Source organism: Pelecanus crispus, chromosome Z (genome assembly GCF_030463565.1).
Source record: "Pelecanus crispus isolate bPelCri1 chromosome Z, bPelCri1.pri, whole genome shotgun sequence".
NCBI classification, from domain to species: Eukaryota; Metazoa; Chordata; class Aves; order Pelecaniformes; family Pelecanidae; genus Pelecanus; species Pelecanus crispus.
In genome coordinates, this window is record NC_134676.1 from 43,452,918 (window position 1) to 43,476,341 (window position 23,424).

General features: G+C 38.3%; 1 protein-coding gene across 19 annotated transcripts in view; it reads right to left on the reverse strand.

Annotated features, from left to right (window-relative positions):
• LOC104037211 (TLE family member 1, transcriptional corepressor) overlaps positions 1–23,424 on the reverse strand; it is a 74,729-nt gene that overhangs the window by 10,909 nt on the left and 40,396 nt on the right. For 3 of the 19 annotated variants that reach the window (XM_075726671.1, XM_075726673.1, XM_075726666.1), the window contains 9 exons: positions 20,411–20,612; positions 17,433–17,457; positions 15,495–15,511; positions 11,176–11,270; positions 8,034–8,087; positions 6,322–6,474; positions 5,350–5,494; positions 4,445–4,635; positions 2,948–3,024 (listed from right to left, as the gene is read on the reverse strand). In XM_075726671.1, the coding sequence (XP_075582786.1) occupies positions 2,948–3,024; positions 4,445–4,635; positions 5,350–5,494; positions 6,322–6,474; positions 8,034–8,087; positions 11,176–11,270; positions 15,495–15,511; positions 17,433–17,457; positions 20,411–20,612 (959 nt within the window). Of the gene's footprint in view, positions 1–2,947; positions 3,025–4,127; positions 4,132–4,433; positions 4,636–5,349; positions 5,495–6,321; positions 6,475–8,033; positions 8,088–11,175; positions 11,293–15,494; positions 15,512–16,828; positions 16,838–17,432; positions 17,458–19,652; positions 19,670–20,403; positions 20,616–23,424 lie in introns of all 19 variants that reach the window. The other 16 variants (XM_075726670.1, XM_075726672.1, XM_075726665.1 and 13 more) reach the window with 10 other exon arrangements.

Genomic DNA, 23,424 nt, shown 5'->3' on the forward strand with positions numbered 1-23,424 from the left:
TAACTCATTTGTATAATTAAGAAATTGCTGAAGACACTTTGACTTTCTAGATTGCTACCCAATTTTCCGAATACATCTGTACCCACTGCTAACAAGGTTAGACTCTGCAAAGAGCAAAACTGAAAGATTCACATTCAGGAACATAAAAAGATGGTAGTAAAGACCTACATTTAATCAAGTTACAAAGCAAGGCAAGTAAAACACAAGCTTTCCAGACAACAGTCCCTTGATAAAAGCAGAAAGACAAGTAGGAGTTGGTTCTTAAGAGGCTACTGATTTTTCTAGCAAGCTAGTCATTAACAGATCTCAGAATACACAGGGGTTAAAAAAACCTGGGTGCTATCAGAAATGTCATTCCTATGGAAAGAAAAGAACTTAATTTTCTCTTGGAAGCAGGGCTGGGTGAAAAAAACAGTCCCAGTATAACCATTGTTAAAGTGAGCATACACATATGGCTGGGGATTCAATAGTTCAATCTGAAAATTCTCTGTACCACTTGCAACCAAGACTTAGACTAAAACTCCATATCTCATAAAACAAATTCAATGTGGCATCTTAATTACACTCCAGGAAAAGGCAGATTTTGAAAATAAACCAGGAGTACTCCACTAGTTTCCATGATTATATAACCTGTGTACTTTGTACAGAAAATATAGGAGACTTGCCTAATGTAGGTAAGAGATACTGAAAGGTGCTGCAGGTAGCAGACAGCATCAAGCTAGCTCTAGCCAATCAAGACTAAAACAAGTGATCATTCTAAAGCTGTGAATGGAAAGATAACAGATCAGTTTATGGAATTTTAGGTTTGCCTCACTTAGAATAACGATAAGCAAAGAAGTCACCTTAGAGGAAATGACTGACTCAGCCCAAGTAACATGACCACAAAAAAAAATTACAGAACACATCAAATCGAGTGGAGAGTAGGGAGTATGTATCAAAGTAGGCGATCTACAAAGCAATGTGAATAAAGTGCTGAAAACACTAAATAAAGATATTTAAAAAAAAAAAACCCAAACCTGACAAAAACCACACAGACTGCAATTTAGCTATGAAATACCAGGATACAAAGTATAGCAGCATACACACACTGCTTTTGTGCCTTGAATAGTGCAACAACTACAACTCAGCCACAGAAAATTTCTGACTGAACAAAAATAGGTTTTCATATCTTGTAATATAAAATATTGCCAGGCATTACTAATGGAATAAGTCATTGAAAGCTTATGGATATACCTGTTTAAAAGTAAAAACTTACAGCCACTGGTTTATGTGATGTCCAAAAATATTTTCTGTAAGTGTGCCAGGTTCTAGTAAAGTCAGCAAGAATGAGTCTGACCCTTAATAAAAGAATGTTTTGAGAACAAAGCTTGTTCCTTACTGTACTAAATTTAAATACACCACCATCTGATAGATAACACCAACTCACTGAGCCCTCACTTCAGTAATCTTGTCAACATACCACCAACTTTTCTTTAAGTAAATCCAAGATTCAACAGGTTTCTCACACTGCCACCAGACAGCCAAGTGTGTGGGTCAGAAGCACGGTGGGTAACAACAAAAACATTCAGGATGGCTCTCCTAATCTAAGTCTGCTGTTTTCCTACTGCTATGGAAAAAGAGTGGAAAAGACACTTTTTTGCCTGTAATCTGGTGTGCTTTTAAGGATGTTTGCATGACTGACATTACAACGTATCACCAGCTATTAACAGGAATTCAAAATGAAGGCAAACAGAAATGTGTATGTAACTTTCACACTGTCTTATAACTTAGACAGTATCCTAAAAGTAAGAGTTTCTGATTTTTCCCTGAAGCTGCAAAAGGAAAAATTAAGCCATGATAGATTGGTAAAGAAGACAGTACGTAACATGAACACCCAGCACAGAAGTGCGAAGCGTTACGTGAGTTTCAAAATTATGTAAGTACCTAGACAGACAGAAACTACTCTAACTGCAACTTTCTTTTGAAAGAGAAGACAGAACTGAATGCCAAGTGTGAAGGGATGAAGAACAGGTTCTAACAAAGTGTTGAAAAACCTGTTATAATTCTCGCTGCCCCACTCTCTCCAAGAAAACAGATTAGTCAAATTTGCAGTCTATGCTCTGTTTGTATCTGCATAAACTAGTTGTCCAGAAATACATAAAAAATAATGACATTTTAAAGAGATTATACATGCCCATGACTCTACTGCACATGGATAAGCTCAATCTCAACAGTCTACCAAAGCCAAATTACTGAAAAATTTGATGTATGCTGTTTTGGTGAATTTATTTCATTGTAACATCAATAAGCCACAGCATCACAGAACTATTTTATTTAACCACCTCTTCATCAATAATTAAAACTTTTAGATAAAAAGAACCTGTTGTGAAAGTTATCCTACATCTATGCACCACCTGGTGCACAACTGTTTCATCATCTTTTTGCTCTCCAGCTGCACATTTACACAAACGTTTTAAAGAGCTTTCTCCATTAAGCAAGGTGTGCATCAGTTGCTAAAGTAACTGCTTCCAGTACCCACTGTGATCAACAGTTGCAGACTCTAGTGCCTGATAAAACACATGCCAGACAAGGAGTCTGTGAGTTTGCACTACTCATTTATGCCCAGTAAAGTACAAAGTTTAGTTTCAGTATATTTTTATCTTACACGTTTTACCATTGTCTACCAGTTTGTAGTCCCCTTAACTTTGCCCAGAAAGGAGGAAATAAAAAACCTTAAAGTATACCTTCAACAGCTTTTCCTTGGAAATAGGTATATGCACACCTGTTTTGGGATGTGACAACTACCATTTGAGAATTTATATGCTGCCCCTCTTACTAGGAGAAGTCTAAAACAATCCCTTGGGAACAACCAGACACTACCCCCTTTGGAATTCTTGTTCACTGACACCAGATAACTTTACTCTCTCTAGATATTGCAGATGTTATCAAAATGTTAAAAGTTACTTACGGTTTTCCCCCAGGAATCCCTGCTAGATTTGGAGGGATTCCAGGTACTCTCATGTGAGGAGGAGGATCAAACCCAACCTGGCAATGAAAAATAAATTAATCTCACATTTGCAATTTCTCATTCAGCAAGCCCCTTTTCTTCACCTCCAAGATATACATTTAACCAAAATGTGGCTTCTACCCACAGTACTAGCTAGGTGCATGTCCCTTCATAGCAGGGGAAAACCAAGACACTTTCCATAGGCACGCTTCTGCTAGAAGTGTTCATATATGAATAAAAAAAACCAATAACACATATCATGCATTCACATGACTGAGTGTAACACAAATACCCTCATGTTAGCACAGAGCTAGCCCTGGAATTAGAGTCCTTGATGTGTCAGCATGTAGCCATGCCAGCGCTCTGTAGCTCTGTGACAGCTAGTGCATACCCATGGAGGCACAGCGTGGTGCTGGAAAGCAGCTTCAGGCCCCAGCTAGAAGCCCTGCATGGCTCCACACTGCACTGTGTGGGCACATCAGCCGAGAGATCTCTCACAGAGCTACACTGCAGAGTGCAGACAAGTTTGTCTACAGCTTAAATAGACTATACTCTCTTTACATACTGCAATTCCACTAAACTTTTATATCCTGAATAAATATGTACATCAAATAATCCAAACAGAAATTCTGGACCAAAGAGACTTAGTTTTCCTTCTGAACACTGTACCCAAGTTAAAATTCTTATTGCTTTAAGGAGCGCATATGCTATTTAGAATTTCCACATTTTCACATAAAAGCCCTGTTTACCAGTTTGAAAAAAGTAGCCATATCTACAACAATGAGAAGATGACAAGCTTAAGTCCAATCTTGCAAATTTACAAGTAGGTAAGTTTGTCTATGCATAAAGCTGACATCAAGCTCATGTTTGCAGAAACAGGCCTGGAGGTTATTCTGCTCAACAGCAGCTGTAACTACTATACTCCATTTTACTTACTACACTCACAACAGCAACTATTCTTAACACACCTTATCACAGAGCTCCATGATATGTACTGATCAACTTCTCATGTTGATTTCCACAAAAAACAAAATACAAAGACAGAGACATTGATAAAAAGACTTCTACATGCTTCAAGATTAATTTGGTATATCTGTATGGAACACAAATCTGGTTCAGCAAGAGAAAAGCAGATGACCACAGCACTAATTAAATACTTTGTGGCTACCAAAACTACCTTTTAATTTGAAGCATAAAATAATTTTTTGGCATTTATTAATCAGCCAAAGCACTGATGAAGGCGAAGAAAAAAGGAAACATACATAAATACACTGAGATTCTTTGTTTTCAAGGTGCAAATTTGTTTCTTCAGCCACGCAGCAAAGTGGAACACACAGCGAAGCTGTCAAGCCTTAGGCACTGCTATAACTTGGGAATTCGACTGCTAAATGAAGCATGTAGCTCTTCTCAGTGAACCGCAACTCACATGACTGAGATTGTATGCAACGTATGGCCTACCATAGGAGATCTTCCATAGGCAACCACAGCAGCTGCAGCAGCAGCAGCACTCATCTGGGGTGACATATTGTGCAGACTGGCATAGGCTGCCCCTGGACTGGTTAACTCTCCATTCATGCCAGCATGAGGTACCATTCCAAATGGAGCAGGGTACGGTCCTGGTACTGCCAGCGGTGTCCGCAAACCTGCAGCTACGGAATAATGAAATCAAGTTGTTTTATTTATATATTTCTGCATACATGGAAGAAAACAGCCCTTTTTTTCCCCCATAATACCTCACCTTCCCCTCTTACATACACACACTGCCAAGAAACATTGCCATAATCTATCAGTACCACCACTTCTTTTCACCCAGTGCAAATATCTACTGAAGTCTGAACTTGCTGATTATTTCTAACAATCTCTTCTAGCATTACCTATTTCCATTTCTGTAATATTTCCCTGTTTACATTAATCTCTCCTTTGCCAAATTAAGCAGTAAAGCTGACAGACATGGTTTACACAGTTCATGGCTGAAGTAACTGTGCTGTACCAGCCTGAATAGCAAAAGTAAACTTCCCCCTGCATTTGTCAAGATTTACACTGCAGCAAATATTAGTAGACTCAGACAAAGAGCTAGAGAACAGATTGCATTCAGAATAAGTACCAGAAACTTCTGAGAAGTCTTTTTATATTGCATTCAGTCTCTGGATTATTTGCAAAAAAGATAAAGACAAAAGTAAACAAAGAAGGATAACAGATAGAAAGATATTCAAACTCCTGATAATCCAAACATCTGCTTCTCATCAAGCCCTCTCTTGATATCAAGAGCAAAGCAATACATTTAGTTAACATTCACACAGAACTACATGCGTAAAAAAAAGATTAATTTTGGAACCATAAAAACACGTGAGGTAATGCATTACCAGCTTGGTTAACCAGAGGGTCCATTGTTGGAGGCTTGCCAAGGCCTGGACGAAGTCCTGGAGTTGCACTAGTGCCTGGGGTTGGCACATCACTTCGAGGAGTTGGTGTGCTGGATTTCAGAACAGGCGTGCTGGCTTTTTCATGCTGGTATCATTAAACAAATTAAATGAGTATTATTTTTAATCCAGGCCATATTATACAATTTATCACAACAGCAGCTGGGATGCTGGGCACCTACTACCTAGTCCCTCAGCCAATTTTCATAAATCCATGCAATGCTGACAACATTAACTTGTGAGAGAGAAATGCTGACCTTTTTGATTGCTGCCAAAATTAAAATAAGAAAAGAAACATAGAAAGTTATTTTTCCTTCTTCCATTGGCATGAATAAAAAAATGCCTGAGCTAATTTTTTTTTCAGGACAATAGAGCATGCATCACCAAATTATTTTAGCTTGAAATCATTACTGTCTCAATTATTATTGGACACAGCAAATCTAAGTACAAAAACAAAATACCACCGTAGTTGATAGTATCAAATTGTGACACAAAAGCTACAGAGAATCTGATCAAATTATTAGTGATACTGCAGGCAAAGTTTTCAAAGACTAACAGCTTATTTAGAAGAGTTTAACAAAAGCCTGGAGAACTTCTTAGTGTCTATATACAGACTATGTTAAACCATAAACTATTGCTCAAGAAAAAATAAACAATGCTTAAGCAACTCTTGTACTTTGTAATAAATTTGCAACTCATTTGACAAAAATGTAGGAAATACAAAAAAGTCAAAATGAAGCAGAAAATATTGCTGAGGAGGAAAGCTTGTAATACTATAAAGGTCTGGAAAACAGTAGTCTATTTCTGCTTCTTATGTTTAAAGCCATGTACTTTCTGTCACAAGTAGTTGAGGAGAATGGAGAGTTAAGACTTTACAAAAAAGAACATTTATCGGGACAACAGACTGCTACCCACCAGACTCATTTCTTTGGATTTGAGGGAAGTGGAACTTCCTGAAGAGGCCGTAGATGCTGGACTGCTAGAGGCGTCTTTCTTCAGCAGGCGGGTTTTATCTATACCGTTTTCACGTGGTGAATGAGTGGGACTTGCCCTTGGGGAAGAAGGATCCTGAAACAATTGGAAGGGAAGAACAGCACAGAACTGTGTCACCGGTTGGTACACAAACAACACTAAGAAGTCTATAGGGAAAAAAAAAACTAGAAGAATTTAAGCAGTAGCTTCAAATGACAAGACATTTTGTTATCCCTATAGAAAAAAAGCTGAAACCCCTTTATCAATTTAGAGACATAGGTAAGTTCATATAGTAAGCAATCTGGTTTTATGTTACACTACATGTAATCATAAACTGTTTCCAAGCACAGAGCTTGCAATCTAAGTATACCTAACTACAAGCTAAGGCAAGTGTGCACAACACATAAGAGCAAGAAAGACCAGCAGTATGTAACTGCAGTTAAGTTTACACTGTTTTTCCCATGTACATTCTCCACACACTGCTAGTGACAACAAATATTTCAATGATCTCTTTTCGGCCATACAAACCTTGCTCCTCTCTATCTTCAGAAGAAGAAATAAAGAGGCATGCTTTATATGCCATAATATCTGTCACTTCTTTCCAAATACCATCTCCAATCACCTTGCTACTTAAATGTACAGGAAAAACTGAAATCGCCTCTCAGGTGATTATCTATCCCTCTTCCAGTGGAACTTTCTGCATTTACTTTAACCTGAAATAGCCAGCCCAGCAAGCTACAATGCCATCAGAGCTCTACAGGTTCTCCATGCTCCTTTGGCTCTTGAGAATAGCAGCAGGAAGGAAGCAGTTCTCACAAGAGAGCACTAAGTCTACTGATTGATTATTGGGCAGTTTCATTGTAAGTAGGGCTTCTAAAAGGATTACTAAAATCCCTAGTTGGACACCCAGTTTTCTACTTGGCTGACATCATTTGGGCACTTAGAGCTGCTGAAGACACTTCTTCTCTGTCAGCTTTTCTCCCTGTCCTTTTCACAGAGCAGAACCACCTTGCTATCATATTCCGGCTTCCTAAATCTCATTGTTGTATGAAATAAAAGATCAAGAAAAGGGAAGGCCCATCCCTTCACCTTGATGCCACTGCCAAATCTCTGCGCTGGAGAAAAAAGTGGCTACAACCTCTGGCAAATTTTATGAACTGACTTCTTTCTGACTTCAGCTGATTTCATTCTAAAAAACCAAACATTTCTGGAAAATGCTATCTTTAACGTACTAGTAATTAAATGACTAGTAATTAAAATACTAGTAATTTTTAAGGTACCAAACTGTTTTTAATAATACTCCTACTATTAAATACAAGGTTAGGTATTGTCTTCCTTTTTCATTTGAAGATAGTAGTTTGAAAACCTCAGCCCTCCACCTGCATCTCACCACAACTCTCTCCACAACAGAGCAGCTGTGAAGCATCAGAACATAACTGCAGAGGGAACAGACCTGGGCAGAGCAGCAGAAGGAAAAGCCAACAGGACAACCAGATAAAGCTCAGAGGGAGACATAGTAACTGCAGTACTAACAAAAAGAAGTTGTGAATATTTTAACATATCCACACAGAGGATTCTTTTTCTTCTAACATCTAAATGCACTTTTCCTTTAACCTTTGGGCAAATGTCAAGACTACAAAAATGAAAAAAGTTACCTCATTGGATACATCTACAACCAAGTTATCGTCACTCTTGTCCCCATCACTGTCCTATTAAAAATAAATAAATATAGTGTTCATTTCAATTAGTACATTAAAAGCCCAGAAAGAAAGACTACACATCTACTCAGACATTTTTTGTTTTTCCTAAACAAAAAGCAAACAACCTTTCATTAACTTATTAGCAGTAGGGAGACAATGAAAACAGAAATAACACCTTATTTCTGCTTCAATAGTAAAACCCAAATAAGGTGGAACTAGTTGAAACGTGGTGGTCTCACCATCGGTGCAAGATGGTCCAAACCCCCTCCTTATTACCATCATAAACAGTGTTATCACTGCTCCTAAAAGAGAAACTCATTCTGTTCATATGCTAATCTTATGGAAATTACTGCTCATGCATACCTAAAAAAACCAACAGATCTCAGAAAACTGGAGCTTTTTGGCATTTGTTTGATGAATCAACTTCCTCAAAGTGATAGGACAATTTTTCACCTTTTCCAGAAAGGCAAGTTTTGAAATTGAAAGTTCTGGGGAAGAAAAAGCTTCAGAAATGCCAAGGCATTTCACCATTTCTGCCTAAAACAACCAAAATACTTCCACATTCCTAAATGGAAATGTTTTATTGTGGCTTGCCAAGCTGCATTTTGACTGTTTCACATAAACCTGTGTTCACCTGTGCTGCTCTAGTGCCTCACGATAGCTGTTACTCAAGTTCCTCCTGGTCCTTATCTCCAAAATGGGCTGGGATGCCCCAGTAGACACATTCTATGATACACGGTGGTCTAGTGATCTCCACAGTGCACCAAGTGACTGACAGAACTACAAATTTTCATGTGGACAAGTTTGACATTTCCAACAACAATACTTGTAGTTTAAAAGTTTCTAGGCAAACAAATCAGACATAGAAGATTGCTCAAACTGTCCCCTATCTCTTGCTTTCAAAGTGTCTGGGCTATCACACTTCACACTGGCGGACAGAAAGTAAAACACCAGTTCCTTCCTCTCACTTCAGACCATAAATTAAAAAAAAAAAACAAAAAAACACAACCCCCCCCAAAAACCCAACCAAAACCCAAAAAACCCCAACAGGTAGTTTCAACCCTTCCCTTCTGCTTTAGCAGCTGAATATCGGTCCAAGAAATACCACAAACATACTGGGGACCCAAGAGTGCCACTGAAGACAGAATGGTGGCTCTATTTGCCACTCAGGAAGCTGTCCAACCAAAGGGTGCAAAAGGAAAAGGAACAGGAAAGCTTTAGCCCTGGTTATCTGCCACCTCTTGAAAAGTATGAAGAACCCAGAAGGCAAGAATAGTTTAGAACACATTTGAGCATGTGGGAGCACAGTAGGGGGGACACTTGTTCACCAGAAATACTGCCCTTGAGGAGGGCAAAAATAGCTGCCAAGCAATGATTAAGTGCACTCCACTGACTTTGTCATACTGAGAAATAGAAATTTACTGGGACTATCAAAGGCATCTCCTATAGGTATTGTTGATATCAGAAGATTTTCCTCACTAATAAACCCACAGGTTGAAACTATACGGCTCCTAACATGAAAATTAGTCACAAGTCAAAAAGGAAAAAAAAAAAAGAAGAAAATTGCATTTTGTATCTTATTTCCAAAAGCAACAACTCCTACAACTCGTTTATCTCCATTCTGACAAAAGCAGTACTTCCTTGTCCCTATACGGGCCTATCTAAAATGAGCTCAAAATCAGCAGCTCTGTGTTTGCAGAATTGGGAAACCTTTAGAAAGATCTTCTTCCAGATTAGAATAAATCTGGAACTTTCAAATATCATTGTTTTGCTCAATTCTTTATTTTGATGCTGCCTTTATCTGTAAAATCCATTTCAAGTTAACAGCAAACAGAACCACACACTTAAAATGTGGATTAAAACAAACTGCCTCAACAGTGCAATAATACCCTTTCCATTTCTTTCCAGCAGAAATACAAGTAAAACAAGCAAGTTAAGCTTTTTCTTTTTTTTTTCTTTTTTATCAAATGTAGCTTAAGAATGCTTAATCTTCAAATATTTAAAATGAAAAATGCCCATAGAATAGCAAACCCTCAAAGTTGAGGGAGTAACATGGGGAAGTTTGTGAAATCCTTCTGTAATCAAGATTATTAGAAAGTGGTGGAAATACAACTTGCAAAATCTAACAGTACAATACCACCACAATGTGCAGAAAGGGGAAAGTAACCCCATCTACTGTCAGTAGCTCCAGGGATATCCAACAGCTGCTCAGAGATACTCTGGGTCCAAGTGGAATTACCCTATCAAATACTGAGGAAATAAAGTGGCACCTGATTTTCTCTTGGGTTTCAGTGACCAGGAAGTAATTAGTGATTGCAATCATATAAACTAGACAGTTTGCCACATTATTACTATGTCAAAGAGTAATATCTTCTGTTAGATTTAAGTTCTGCTTTTCAGTACTCTTCCATATCAGTCCTAGTTTCTAATGCCTGTTCAAGTATCATCCTGTGATTTGGCTGAGCACTTAGACTTGAAGTTGAAAGCCTATGTGAACCTCTTGAGATTCATGTATGCCACACTGTTGTACTGAAGTGGCTTCGAAAGCAAGCAACAAGCAAGCTAGTCAAAAATGCAGAACACCGTGAACGTTTTATATTTCAAACTGCTTCCTGCTGAAACTGCCATATTGACCAAAAGCAAACGTTAGTAAGCTGGTACAGCCTCATAACATATGCACTTTGCAACAGTAATTATTATTATTACTCAACGTAGTAATACCTAGTATCAGAAAAACATACTAACACCCCCCCCCCCCCCCAATCAACAAAATCCTCTATTTCAAACAAACCTGCAGGTTTTAGAGCAGTCTAGAAAGGACCTCTTGCTTGAACTCTGAGCAAGTTCCTGAACACTTGTGAATCCCAAACAGCTACTCCTGGCTCGTTATTCCCTTTTGAGGAGTATTACTTGACAATAGCCCAAACTATTGAGTCCCTACTCTTCCCACAATATGAATGGTCTCTCTGGCACATACATTCATGTACTACATCAGCCATAGGAAACACATTGCCTCGTTCTTCACAGCTCTTTACTCCTCATACAAGAACAGTATGTGCAAATAAATTAATCATTTCTTTGATACAGATTTGCTTACATAGTGGCTGGAATCCTTATCATCCACCTTTCTCTTTTTGATGTCATTGGTATATTCAGGGCCATTCCTGCGTTTATCTGTGCTTCGCAGACTGTCTGGGACCAACAGAGAATTACTCTGTAAAGACAAAAAACAAGGTCAATCAAAAATTCCTTTCAAGATTCCTTCATATATGCTTAAAAACTCAAATTGGATGTGATAGATGCTTTAGAAATGTGATACCGACATAGTCTTTCATTCCATTTAATTCAACTCAAAGTCCTCCAGGCAAACATGTACAGCTTCATGCATTCTAAGAAGCTTGGCTTTTCATTGTTCAACTTATCAAAAGTTTAGTTCACTTGTCAGTCACCATCTATTTAACTAATTAATTCAACTGAATTTATTCAGGAGAAGCAGGCTTGCTGTTTATTCATGAGCAGGTAACAATGATTTTTTAATTTATTTTTTTAATATACAGATCGCATATAATAAGAGACTTACTAAATACAATCTGATTGATTGCTCACTTCTAGATCATCATAAATAGATGAGGCTTTGGTATGTCTACACCTGCAGGCATGGATAGATATACGGCAACTTGCCTTTAATTCTTAAAATAACAAATATTTACCAAATAAGGTTATGCAGTAATCATTTGCTAGCTGCAGTAAACTCCAATTGGATGCCTTCAACAAATGTATTGCAAACAAAGATCAAATATTTTTACTTCCAGCATAACATTCACTACTAGTGTGAAATTAAGGCTAAAGTGTTGTTTAATCAGATTTGATCTGAAAAACTGAGGCCAACGCACACACACAAAAGACAAAAGCCAAGACTAATCTTTTCCTCCAACTACACGGACTGCTTTCATTCATGCTAAGTTATGCTAAGTACAAACTGTTGACCCAAAGAGAAAGGCATTTTAGACATTTTTCAGTCACATGACAGCTTGACATGCCTGCGATTCCCATCTCCATCTCTGTTCCAGCTACAGCATTAAAACGTGTTACAATGAGTTCTTTTAAGTGCAGGATTAGCATATGCAAGAGGGCAATTTGTTCAGTGATGTGTTAATGCTGTGAACAATACTGAATGAGTTGAGAAAAAAATCTCCTTTCACAAAGACCTGGTAAGCCTAGTCCCTAAAAGCCAAGTACGTGCTTACATAAATAAATATATGCTCACATAAATATCTAAGTAAAGGCGTATTTACATGCATACACGTATCTCTCACAAGAGAAAAGCCTAATACCGACATATTTAAGTGGAAGCCCTCGAAGGAAATACTTAGATTTACCCAAGAACCAGAGATACTTACTCATAACTTATCATAAACATACACTAATAGCTGATGAACTATGCACAGAATGGCTTCCCCTTTAAAACCTGAGGACACCACGGTAGTTTTGCTCAGGCATTAATGTCCCAAGGAGAAGGAAAACAAAACAGGGTACATAAGGCAATCTGAATCCTTTTTCCTACTTCAGAAGCTGCATTTTAAAGCCAACTCTAAGCTCTTTTATTCATGACTATTCAAGCTAAACAAATGCCAAGGAGCTTACATAAAGCATATAGGAGGGTCTAATGAAATTCGGTATAAAGCAGCTCAAAAATAATGTCTTTACTGCAATGTTTTGTGGCTAGAAAGTGGACTTGTTGGATCACTGAACTAATTGCCTTGACAAATACAGTCTGAATTTAACCTCTCATCTCCTCCCAGATGCACACAAACCCAGGGATTCACTAGTCTGAAAAACATTAAAAGCCATCTTCAACATTTTAATATTGAATCCAATCCATCATGTCTGTAGCAGTAGAAACATCTTAAGAAGCAAGCTGTCAATTCAAACTTGACCACAGATTTGAGTACTGCAAATGTCTCTTCTTAAGGAGGGAAGTCTTTTAGTCAAGAGATACTTCCCTTCACCAAAATCCTTAAAAAAACCCAACCCACTAGTTTACTACTGAAGAGCTTAGAATAAAACAATGAAGGCAAAGGTAGTAAAGTGAATAAACTCAGTTTCTCATTTTAAATTGCCAAAATTAAGCATGAGTAATGGAAAGGTGGCAAAGGGGCAGCAGGTGGGAAAAATGTAGCAACCTGCTATTTGAAGTTGCCATACAGAAGTGTAGGGAACAGCTTGCAAATTTTGGCATCAAATGTGTGTAACTACAACAGCTGATATTTTCTTCTGGTTTAATGTAAAGTCTACCTAGACAATGCTGACAATATTCTGTACAGCTTGTCTTGTAGAATTTCAATACAGGTATACCTAGCTCCCACTGTGTCCTAAATGCCAAACAAAGATTACTGGATTTTATTTTTCCTCAAAAGACTGATGGCTTACTTATCACATATAATTATAACAATAATCTACAGTCCTCACAAGCTTATTCTGCAAAACATCTCCGCTCTGGTCATATTTACACTGCCTTTCTCTTAACTTACCACATTCATTTAAAGCACTGTTCTCTCGAATCAGAGCATCCATGCTAGAAGCTGTTGTAGAGCAGCTTATTTCACAATAGCTATACTGGCAGTTGCAAGTAAGATCGTACTGTTACTCTGGCAAAATTTACCAGTAAACTCAATAATTAAAAAGTTACTGTTTTGTTTCCTTTAGGAGTACAAGGAAGTTCTAACTGTGACTAAAATCAGGTAAAGTATAACTTGCTGCTGTAACCTACTACCATAATTCAAACACCAATTCTGTAAGATTTCATTCAACAATATGAAAATATGCATCTTTTTAAGTAGTGCATATGGTAGATCCAGAACAATAAATTAACAAAGAAAATAAATGAAAATACAAACAAGAACTGGGGAAGAGATGAACATATAAGCCTTGGGCTACTGACGTCTCTTACCACCGTAATGTTAAGGTTCAGGGAAGAGTGAGGACAGCTTAGTAAAAGCCACCTGTCCTCGTTTCAGCTCTGATAGAGTTATATTTGATACATGTTTACTATCAAGCTTAGGGCCAGCTAGGAGCCAGCAGCAACAGCTTCACAATGATAAGAGTTCTCCTTACCTTCTCTTAAAAAAAAAAAAACACAAAACTTGTTTAGCTCTTCTACCAGGCCTACTAACATCTGACTTATTTTCAAAAGTAGGACAAGCATTTTTCTTATAGCTATAGTATTTGTATAATTTTTTAAATAATACTACAGAAGTTTTCAGGTGGGACTGATCTTCAATAATAATCAGTTTGTACAAAAAGGGTAAAAAGATATATACGTGCATAGTCGATTTCCTAAAGAGAAACTGCATGACACCAGTATTCGTTTTGTCTTAATTCCAACAGACTAGACCCATGACTGAGGATAACCCTTGCTTTCATACTAGGAGTTCAACATCTGTAAATCATGAATCTCAGACCACAATAAATGGTCGAAATCAATTTTATGTAAGTGTTTTCCTTTTCTTCTGAGAATTCAAAATTTATTCACATGAATCCCTTTTCTTCAAATAAGTCCTGAAAGACAGAGAAAAGCCTAATGTAGCACCACTTGCTGTCAGAGTTACCAGACTGCGTAAGGGCCGTATAACGGGCAACTTGGGATCCTAAAGCAACTTTGCTGCCAGAAAAGTTGAACACTGAAATCACCAGCAGCAAATATGAAACGAAAACCTAGTCATGATGCACAGAAGAAAGGCAGGCTCCCTATTAGGAATATAATGCACATTATTCAAATGCACTTCTTTGACTGCCATGCCATTCCCCATAGGAACTACTTCCAAACCACAAGTATATGTGCCAGAGGTACAGGCTGAGAGCCCACAGTATCTCATTTAGCTGCAGTTATAATACAGCACAGACAACTCACTAGAACATACAGAACTGACAATCAAATTTATGCTGATCATTACAGCAATTAAGTAACTGCATTTACATCACATCCATGCTTATGGTTCAACTACACCTGGTCCCCATTAAGATCTCCTCTACTGCTGGGCTCCTTATCCCTCCCACTCCCTTTTCCCCCAAAGACACACAAGACACTTGCTCTGTGCTCAGCCATTCACTGACTCGCTGTACATCCAAACCAACTGCACCCACCTGCCATTACGGCCAGTTAATACAGCTGCCAACTTGCACTTGCCTGTATCACCAAGCAGGGCTGCTCTGTTTATTTAACTACTGCACTGGACCCGTGCTGCTGCACCACACACAAGTGCTATCTACAGATATCCATATGTAGATGGGAACAAATGCAGTCCCTTGTTGAGCAGGCAAAACAAGATCAAGTCTAACATCTGCAACCAAAGCATCACTTGCTCAGCAGTCCCACTGCTCATTGTCCGGACTCACTGATAGGAATATAGCGGACACTGGAAGAGGGACTAGCACTTAACTACCCCCTAGCAAGGCACAAGAAGATTGCACTCAAAGTTATTCAACTCAAGAATCATTAACTTCCATTTGTTGAATATGCTTCTTGCAAACACACGTCAACAGCCCAAAAGATGACTTACAAAGTCAGTAGGTTTCGTTTTAAATTACCAGTGATGGAAAGCTACTGACTTCACCTTCTTTACACCCACCATGTTATGTTATATTTAGACTAGTATGTTCATATTAGGAACAAGGATATCTAAAAGCCTAAATAGATTGGAATCACTCTCTACATTGATTCAATAATCGGGAGACATTAACAGAGAATAAGGCTTCTGTTGATTTCAGTATTTTCTAGCTAATGTTTGTCTGAATCAGGGTATCCATAAAAATTTATACCAGACCACCCCAATCCTCTTGTCCTTCGTCATCAGCCTCATGCTGCTTTGCATCAGCTACAAACTAAACTGCAACACAGCATCCCACAGCTCTTCTGTGTGAGCAACTCCTGCTGAAACTAATTTGCAGTTTGCATCCATAAAGACTGTAAGATTTGACTTACTTTTAAGCTGACAGATCCAATAAAAATACAAGATAGAACTGATTAAAGTAATTCAAGTTTTGTGATTACAAGCTATATAATAGAAAATAATACTTTCTTCACAAAGGCCAAGAAGCATACATGTGCTACACTGAAGAGTATCCTGCATTTTCATGTAACTCCTTTTATGACCTCTCCCTCAATTTAAAAGAATTAAAACACAAAACAAAACCAGCTTGCATATAATACCAACCAAAAAGTAGCATTCAATTGTGAATGCCCCTTTCCTCCAAGACTGGGAGGGGAAGACTAGGACAGAGAGCTAAGGACACAGAATATTTTTCTGCTGCAAGAAAAGAGCATTGGCTTTACAAAACAATAGCAACATTTAAGCTTAACAATGAAGGCAAGAAAATTTCTTAGAAAATTTATGAGTACTTCCTAAGTCTTAGAAAACAAGCTCAACATTTTTCATGAGGACAAAAGATAAACACCAACCTTAATGTAAATCTCAAGCACATAATGAAGTCAGATTTCACTGTCTACAAATTATTATTATTATTTTGTGATTCTATTACTGATACAATAGAGCACTTCAGAACATCTGCATTTCTATGCTGTCCAAACAGGATACTAGAACAGTGGGAAGACAAGTGATAAATGAACACCTAAGATGAGTTTGAAAAACATTGCCAGTATGTTCCCTAGAGAAAAAAATGTGGACATCAACATACTTTCATATTGATGTCTCCCAAAACTTTATTAAGCTTCAGTTGCAAAACTTGCTTACTTTGCCTGGCTTCATTAGCTGCAGCCAGACTGTGTCACAATAGTAGGGATGCCTGCATTCACACAATAACATGACCCAGTTTTGAACAGTTAGAGCTACATCAGCCAAAACCCACCTGCCATTATCCATGTAGTCCTATAATTTAACTTTGACCAAATAATTTTAGCAGTTCATGTATGAAGTATACTATTATTACTAACTTAAATATTACATACTTCACAAACAGGCATTTACAAAAACTTCCTTTTATTTTACATCCTGGAACTTTTAAGTAATATAAAGAAGAAAAGGGCAGCCCTTGACATTTAGATATTGCAAAAGCAGGTAAAGTGGACACTGATCACAATCAAGAATAATGAAATCACTACATCTTTAATTCCATTATAAATACATGAATCTCACTGCATTATGAAGGGTTTCTAAACATACAGTACCTAAAAGTTCGTGACTGCTTATTTGCCTGAGTCTTTAAAAAATAAAGCCAGATCTCATTTTAACATGAATATGCTCAAATAATATGTCAGAATATGCTTTAACACAACGTTATGTCAAAAAACCTCCATGTAAAACCAAATAGACAGGCGCTAAATTGTAATCTTTCAACCTTGCACATTTAAAGCTGTCAGCTTCTACTGATGATGCTGGAAGGTCACACTAGACATATTTGATAGAAATCACACTGTAGAACTGCACAGTAATACCAAATATCATGGTTAATTTAGGTAACTAACAGACAGCATGGTAGGTTTTGGTGTCTTGGATGATGAAAGCAAGCCTTTGTCAGGATTTCTGGCAGCACCATTACACTTAAAATGTTAATCTGAAAATCAAATTGATCTTATCTTGGTGACCCAGATGTTATAAAGTAATTTCCAAATTAAGGCCTACTGCTCAGTTGGAACCACATGTAATAATTAAACAGACCTGCTGGTATGCCTTGTGTACTTGTGACCAATTTTATACTATTCTTAAAAATAAATTTTAAATTAAGAAGAAATCCAAGAGAATTAGAGAAGTTCAAAAAGCAAATCATTCTCAGCTGATCATTTTAGCCACAGATCTGAACTCAACTATCACTTGAATTATGATTCTTTTATTGAAAATATCATTTACTGTTAAGCCAAGATTCTAATGCAACACTGTATTTAAACAATTTTAAGTTCAAGTTTAAGTCACCTGTATTCAGCAATTAAAGTTTAATTTAATTATGAAGTCCTATTCTCCACAGGGACCAAAAAGTAACTATGGCCACCACAGAGTAGTAACCTGAACTCAGTATATCCATACAGCAAGGTTCTTTTATGAAATAAAGCCTCAGATTGTTTAAAGGTTACTTAGTGGTAAATCCAGCATGAAAAAGCCTACTACAGACAATAATCAAGCAATCATGAGTTACACATACGGAGACATAAGTAACTGCAGCGGCAATTTTATGTACTTTAATTAAATAAAATTTACATGCATAGTAAACTAAGCAAGTGATATTGCAAATCTCCCACAACACAAAAGGCGGGTTTAATTTTTGACAGTTCTTCCATAGGCAGGGACTATTCTCAGCTACAACATGAATTCAGAGTCCAAATTTCGCAACACTGTGAAGCATCTGATTTTAAACTCAAAAACCCTTTAGTAAGGTACAAGATAGACAGGGCAGGGGAGGATGGGAAGAGAGCAAGGACAGGAAACGTAACCAGAGCAAAACACGAAGCCATCTTTCCCACACATGCATACGGACACGGACACAGACACACACTGCAAACCTCCTTCCTTAGCTCTTACGAAACGTTGTTGAGAATCCTGCACTTGACTAACATCAAAGAAATATATTCCACTCAACAAAATATGTCCTTAAAGTCTGAGGCTTCAGGAAAACTCAGATTAAAGCTATTTCCAGTTACACTGTCATGAATAACATCAAGCAAGCTGAAATGAATACTTCTTGCTTAGTAATCTAGAAACAAAAAAGACTGCCCCAAAAAGATATGCAGGTAGTTTCCAGTAAATAATTGTCAAGCCCTAGTATAATTAAAAAAAAAGGCAGCAATAAAAATCAGAAGTTTAGTACTGTAAAGATATCTGTCAGATAACTTCTCCTAGTTCCTGCCTTTTCTAATTGAGAAAAAGAAATAAAATAGAGCCCAAATTCACCTATGACATCAACAAGCAGAATTAGCTTTGTTACTTGAAATGATGTGAAAGTTGCACATGCCCATCTCCAACAGATTAATATAGCAATATCACTCAAAACACAACAGTATAAAAAGTTGTAACAAAGTAGTTCTTTGGCTGGTTTTCGGATAAGCTTGTCTTAGATCAATTCTATTACAGCTTACGTCTAAAGGGAAAAAAAGTATTGCTATGGAAGTTATACCTCAAGCACAAATTAAGCAGTGAAGATATTAGTACGGCTTAAACAGATTCAGTTAAAGAAAATCCTAGGGCCAAACACCACCATGACACATGAATTTTAAATTTCTCACCTATTCTGCAACTCTAATTCCTGAAAATCCTACAGGAAAAATATTAACTCTGACTCATAATGTTTAGTTTGCAGTGAACATTCTCCTTGATTTGCAGCTTCCTCCCTACCCCCAATAAGCAAAATAAAGTTCAAGCTTCCCCAAAGTCATTCTGCTCAGAAACAAACCTGTCCTCCAAACAAATGACTTGGTGTTCCGCATAAACCAAGACATAACTTAACAGAAAACACATACGCCTGGTATAATGAAACTGACTAAAAGGAAGACAAAACAGACAAACAGTGCAAGGTCTGATTATTATATTATGTAGAAGTGAAAACATTAGCAGGAATGTTGGTACTTACTGTGCCCGGCTCTCTGTCTGCTCCCGCAGTAACCAAGAAATGCAGACATGCCCGTTCAGACACAGAGGCAAGAACAGAAATAAAAAAGGGGGGAAAAAAATTAGAACACAAGCCGCGAACAGTTTTAAAATGGCTTTTATTTATATAAGTCATTGCACATTCCTAATACAGTGATTTCCTGAAAATTACAGTATTTTGTAAACATGATTTACAGTTTAACCATACACAAAGCCTAGTTTTATTTCATGACAGAATAAATTATTTTCTTTTCAAAATTAGTCAAGTGCAATTTTGCCCAATATTTAATTGTGAACTAGAATTTAAGCCTATGAAACTAAAGTAACAGATGCAATTATCTAAATCTTTTGTTGAACACATTCACTTCAAAATTTAACTTCTTGTTCCCCCTACCTACCCACCCACCCATTTAACAACATTACTTTCTTTGAAAAAATTACCCATTATGCAGGTTAACAGTTTTCCACGATATGGTGCAGGCCACTGGTTTTACAACTAAGCATTTACCAGGATGTCAAAATGCCCTGCAAACTATAGAGCAGGTGACACCTAGCGATCCCCTTTTAAAATACTGAAAAATTCCAAGCTGAATTATGCTTCAGTGGTATATATGCAGACATTTTTAAGTTTGCCAACAGTTTTTTCTCATTCTATATAACTTGAATTCTTTAGAGTTGCACATAATTTGCAGCAATGCGCAAATTTGACAATGTCCTAATCAGGCCTGCCATGCCTCTCACCTCTGTGGTGTTCTGCATCGTGATGCTTCTTGTCATCTTTTATTGCCAAGTGAGACTGCCCACCCAAAGCACTAGAAAGGGCAAGAAGGCCAGCACTGCTTCCAAGTGGAGGGATTCCTGGAGGCTGAAGTCCTGACGGATGTGGTGTTAGAGGCACTGGAGGTCCATGGCCATGGGAGAGATGTTGAGCCTGCAATTGCTGCTGCTGTTCCCAGCAGTATCGTCGTCCCCAGAAGAACAACGTATAGCACATAGTTTGGGAAGGAGAAGGGAAAAGTTTGGTTAATTATTGAGAATCAACAGTAGATTTTTTTCATTTGTTTGTTTTAAATCTAGCCTCTCCTCTTTGTCCCACCGCACTATACATACTGCATTATATCATGCTGTCTGTGGACAGCTCTGCTCATGTCCCATAAACCAAAAAAGGCTATCTGGATACTTGTTCTACAGCCCAAGGAATAGGTTCAGCTACTGCAGGTTGTTTTGGGCAGCTACTGCCTGCCACAGTGTCACCAGTGGCAAACAAACAGCAGCAGCAGAAGGCCCAAATACCTCTCCCTTTCTATAGAAAGGAATATCACTGCTCTGGTGGGAAAAAAGTTTCACTGGCAAGGCTGATTTAAACTCACCCCCATCTCTCCCCCCAGTTTGGAAACAGTAAGTAGGTTTCTATTTTGAATATTAAAAAACCTAAAACACACTGCTCAACTTCATATTTAGTGTAGTTAAACTTATATTTTATTCTAGCCAAACTTTTTTTGGAAAAAAAAAAATATTCATGAACTAACACTGTGTTCAGGAACCAACTTTGAGCTTAAAATCCAGGTATCCCAGATAGCATCAATAAGAACATGGAATTCCCAACAAGAAATATAGTATTAATGAATTCAAATCCCTCTATCTATTTCAAAAGGAGCTTGCAAGATCAGTATCATAATGAGTGAACATACAGCCCTGTAACCAATACGGCAAAATAACCCGTAAGCAATTTTAGAAACAGAGTCCTTACAATGGAATGACTTCCCCATAGTTTAAATACTAAGGTATTTTCTAGTTAAAGCTGTTAGGGTTTTATCAATATTTTCCAAGTTCAGCTAACCATTTAATTTGTCCAAAATGCTCATCACAGATTTATTTAAAAAATTAATCTTTAGCTTAGTCATAGCTTCCCTTTAGCCTGCTACAGGTAAACTGATTTTCTGCCTCTTTCCTGCTTCCTATGAAGCACAAAGAATATGAACAGAAGACAGAACAAACCTCTCCACCTTGGCCACGCTCCGCCATCCCTCCACTGAAGGTAGAGACCATGAAAAAAGCTAGAGTGCCACCCAATTCATGGGATCAAAGAGAAGACAGACAAGGAAATGTCTGAACAGGATGAGCTCAGCTAGAAATGAAAGTTTGACCTGGTGAATGCTAGTGGTCCTGTAGGAGCAGGCAAAATTGTTACAGTACTACTGACAGCTACCGAAATCATACCTAGATTAAAGCTCAGAATATTTCACAAGGTACTCCAAAGTAACTCAACTCAAACTAATCCAAAAATATTTTATCTGCTTCCATAGCCGAGCCCAGAGAGTAGTGGTGAATGGAGTTAAGTCCAGCTGGCAGCCGGTCACGAGCGGTGTTCCCCAGGGCTCTGTTTTGGGGCCAGCCTTGTTCAATATTTTTATCAACGATCCGGATGAGGGGATTGAGTGTGCCCTCAGTAAGTTTGCAGACGACACCAAACTGGGTGGGAGGGTCAATCTGCTCAAGGGTAGGATGGCCCTGCAGAGGGACTTGGACAGGCTGGATCGATGGGCCAAGGCCAACTGTATGAGGTTCAACAAGGCCAAGTGTCGGGTCCTGCACTTCGGTCACAACAACGCCATGCAACGCTACAGGCTTGGGGAAGAGTGGCTGGAAAGCTGCCTGGCCGAAAAGGACCTGGGGGTGTTGGTAGACATCTGGCTGAACATGAGGCAGCAGTGTGCCCAGGTGGCCAAGAAGGCCAAGAGCATCCTGGCTTGGATCAGGAATGCTGTGGCCAGCAGGAGCAGGGAGGTGATTGTTCCCCTGTACTCAGTGCTGGTGAGGCCGCACCTGGAATATTGTGTCCAGTTTTGGGCCCCTCAATACAAGAAAGACACTGAGGTGCTGGAGCGTGTCCAGAGAAGGGCAACAAAGCTGGTGAAGGGTCTGGAGCACAGGCCTTATGAGGAGCGGCTGAGGGAACTGGGGTTGTTTAGCCTAGAGAAGAGGAGGCTGAGGGGAGACCTTATCGCTCTCTACAACTGCCTGAGAGGAGGTTGTAGTGAGGTGGGTGTTGGTCTCTTCTCCCAAGTGGATAACAATAGAACACGAGGAAATGGGCTCAAGTTGCACCAGGGGAGGTTTAGATTGGATATTAGGAAAAAATTCTTCATGGAAAGAGTGGTGAAGAATTGGAACAGGCTGCCCAGAGAGGTGGTGGAGTCACCATCCCTGGAAGTGTTCAGAAAAGGGGTAGACATAGCACTTGGGGACATGGTTTAGTGGGCATGGTGGTGTTGGGTTGATGATTGGAATGATGATCTTAGAGGTCCTTCCCAACCTTAATGATTTCTAGTTTTTACTTTCATTATAAATGATCCAGCCACCAAGCCATGAGGCATAGGGTTGCTACTCTACGCTTAATTGGTTCAGTGGTGGACTTGGTAATGTTAGGTTAATGGTTGGACTGGATGATCTTAAAGGTCTTTTCCAACTTAAATGATTCTATGATTCCGTAGGTCCCAAGACTCTTCAAGACAAACTGTCAACAATACCTGTATAACATCTACTAGCATATGAATGACTTAATGTATTACTATTTAGATAAAAGTGTAGGGGCACGGTAGTTATTCCTCATAACTCCATCCCAAGACATGCCTTGAGCTGTTTATAAATTTATGTAGACACAAAGGACTGACAGCAAAGAACTCTGGACTGGACCTGCTGATCTTTTTCACTTTTCTGCTGTCCAAACTGCAATGCAGCCATCACTTACTTAT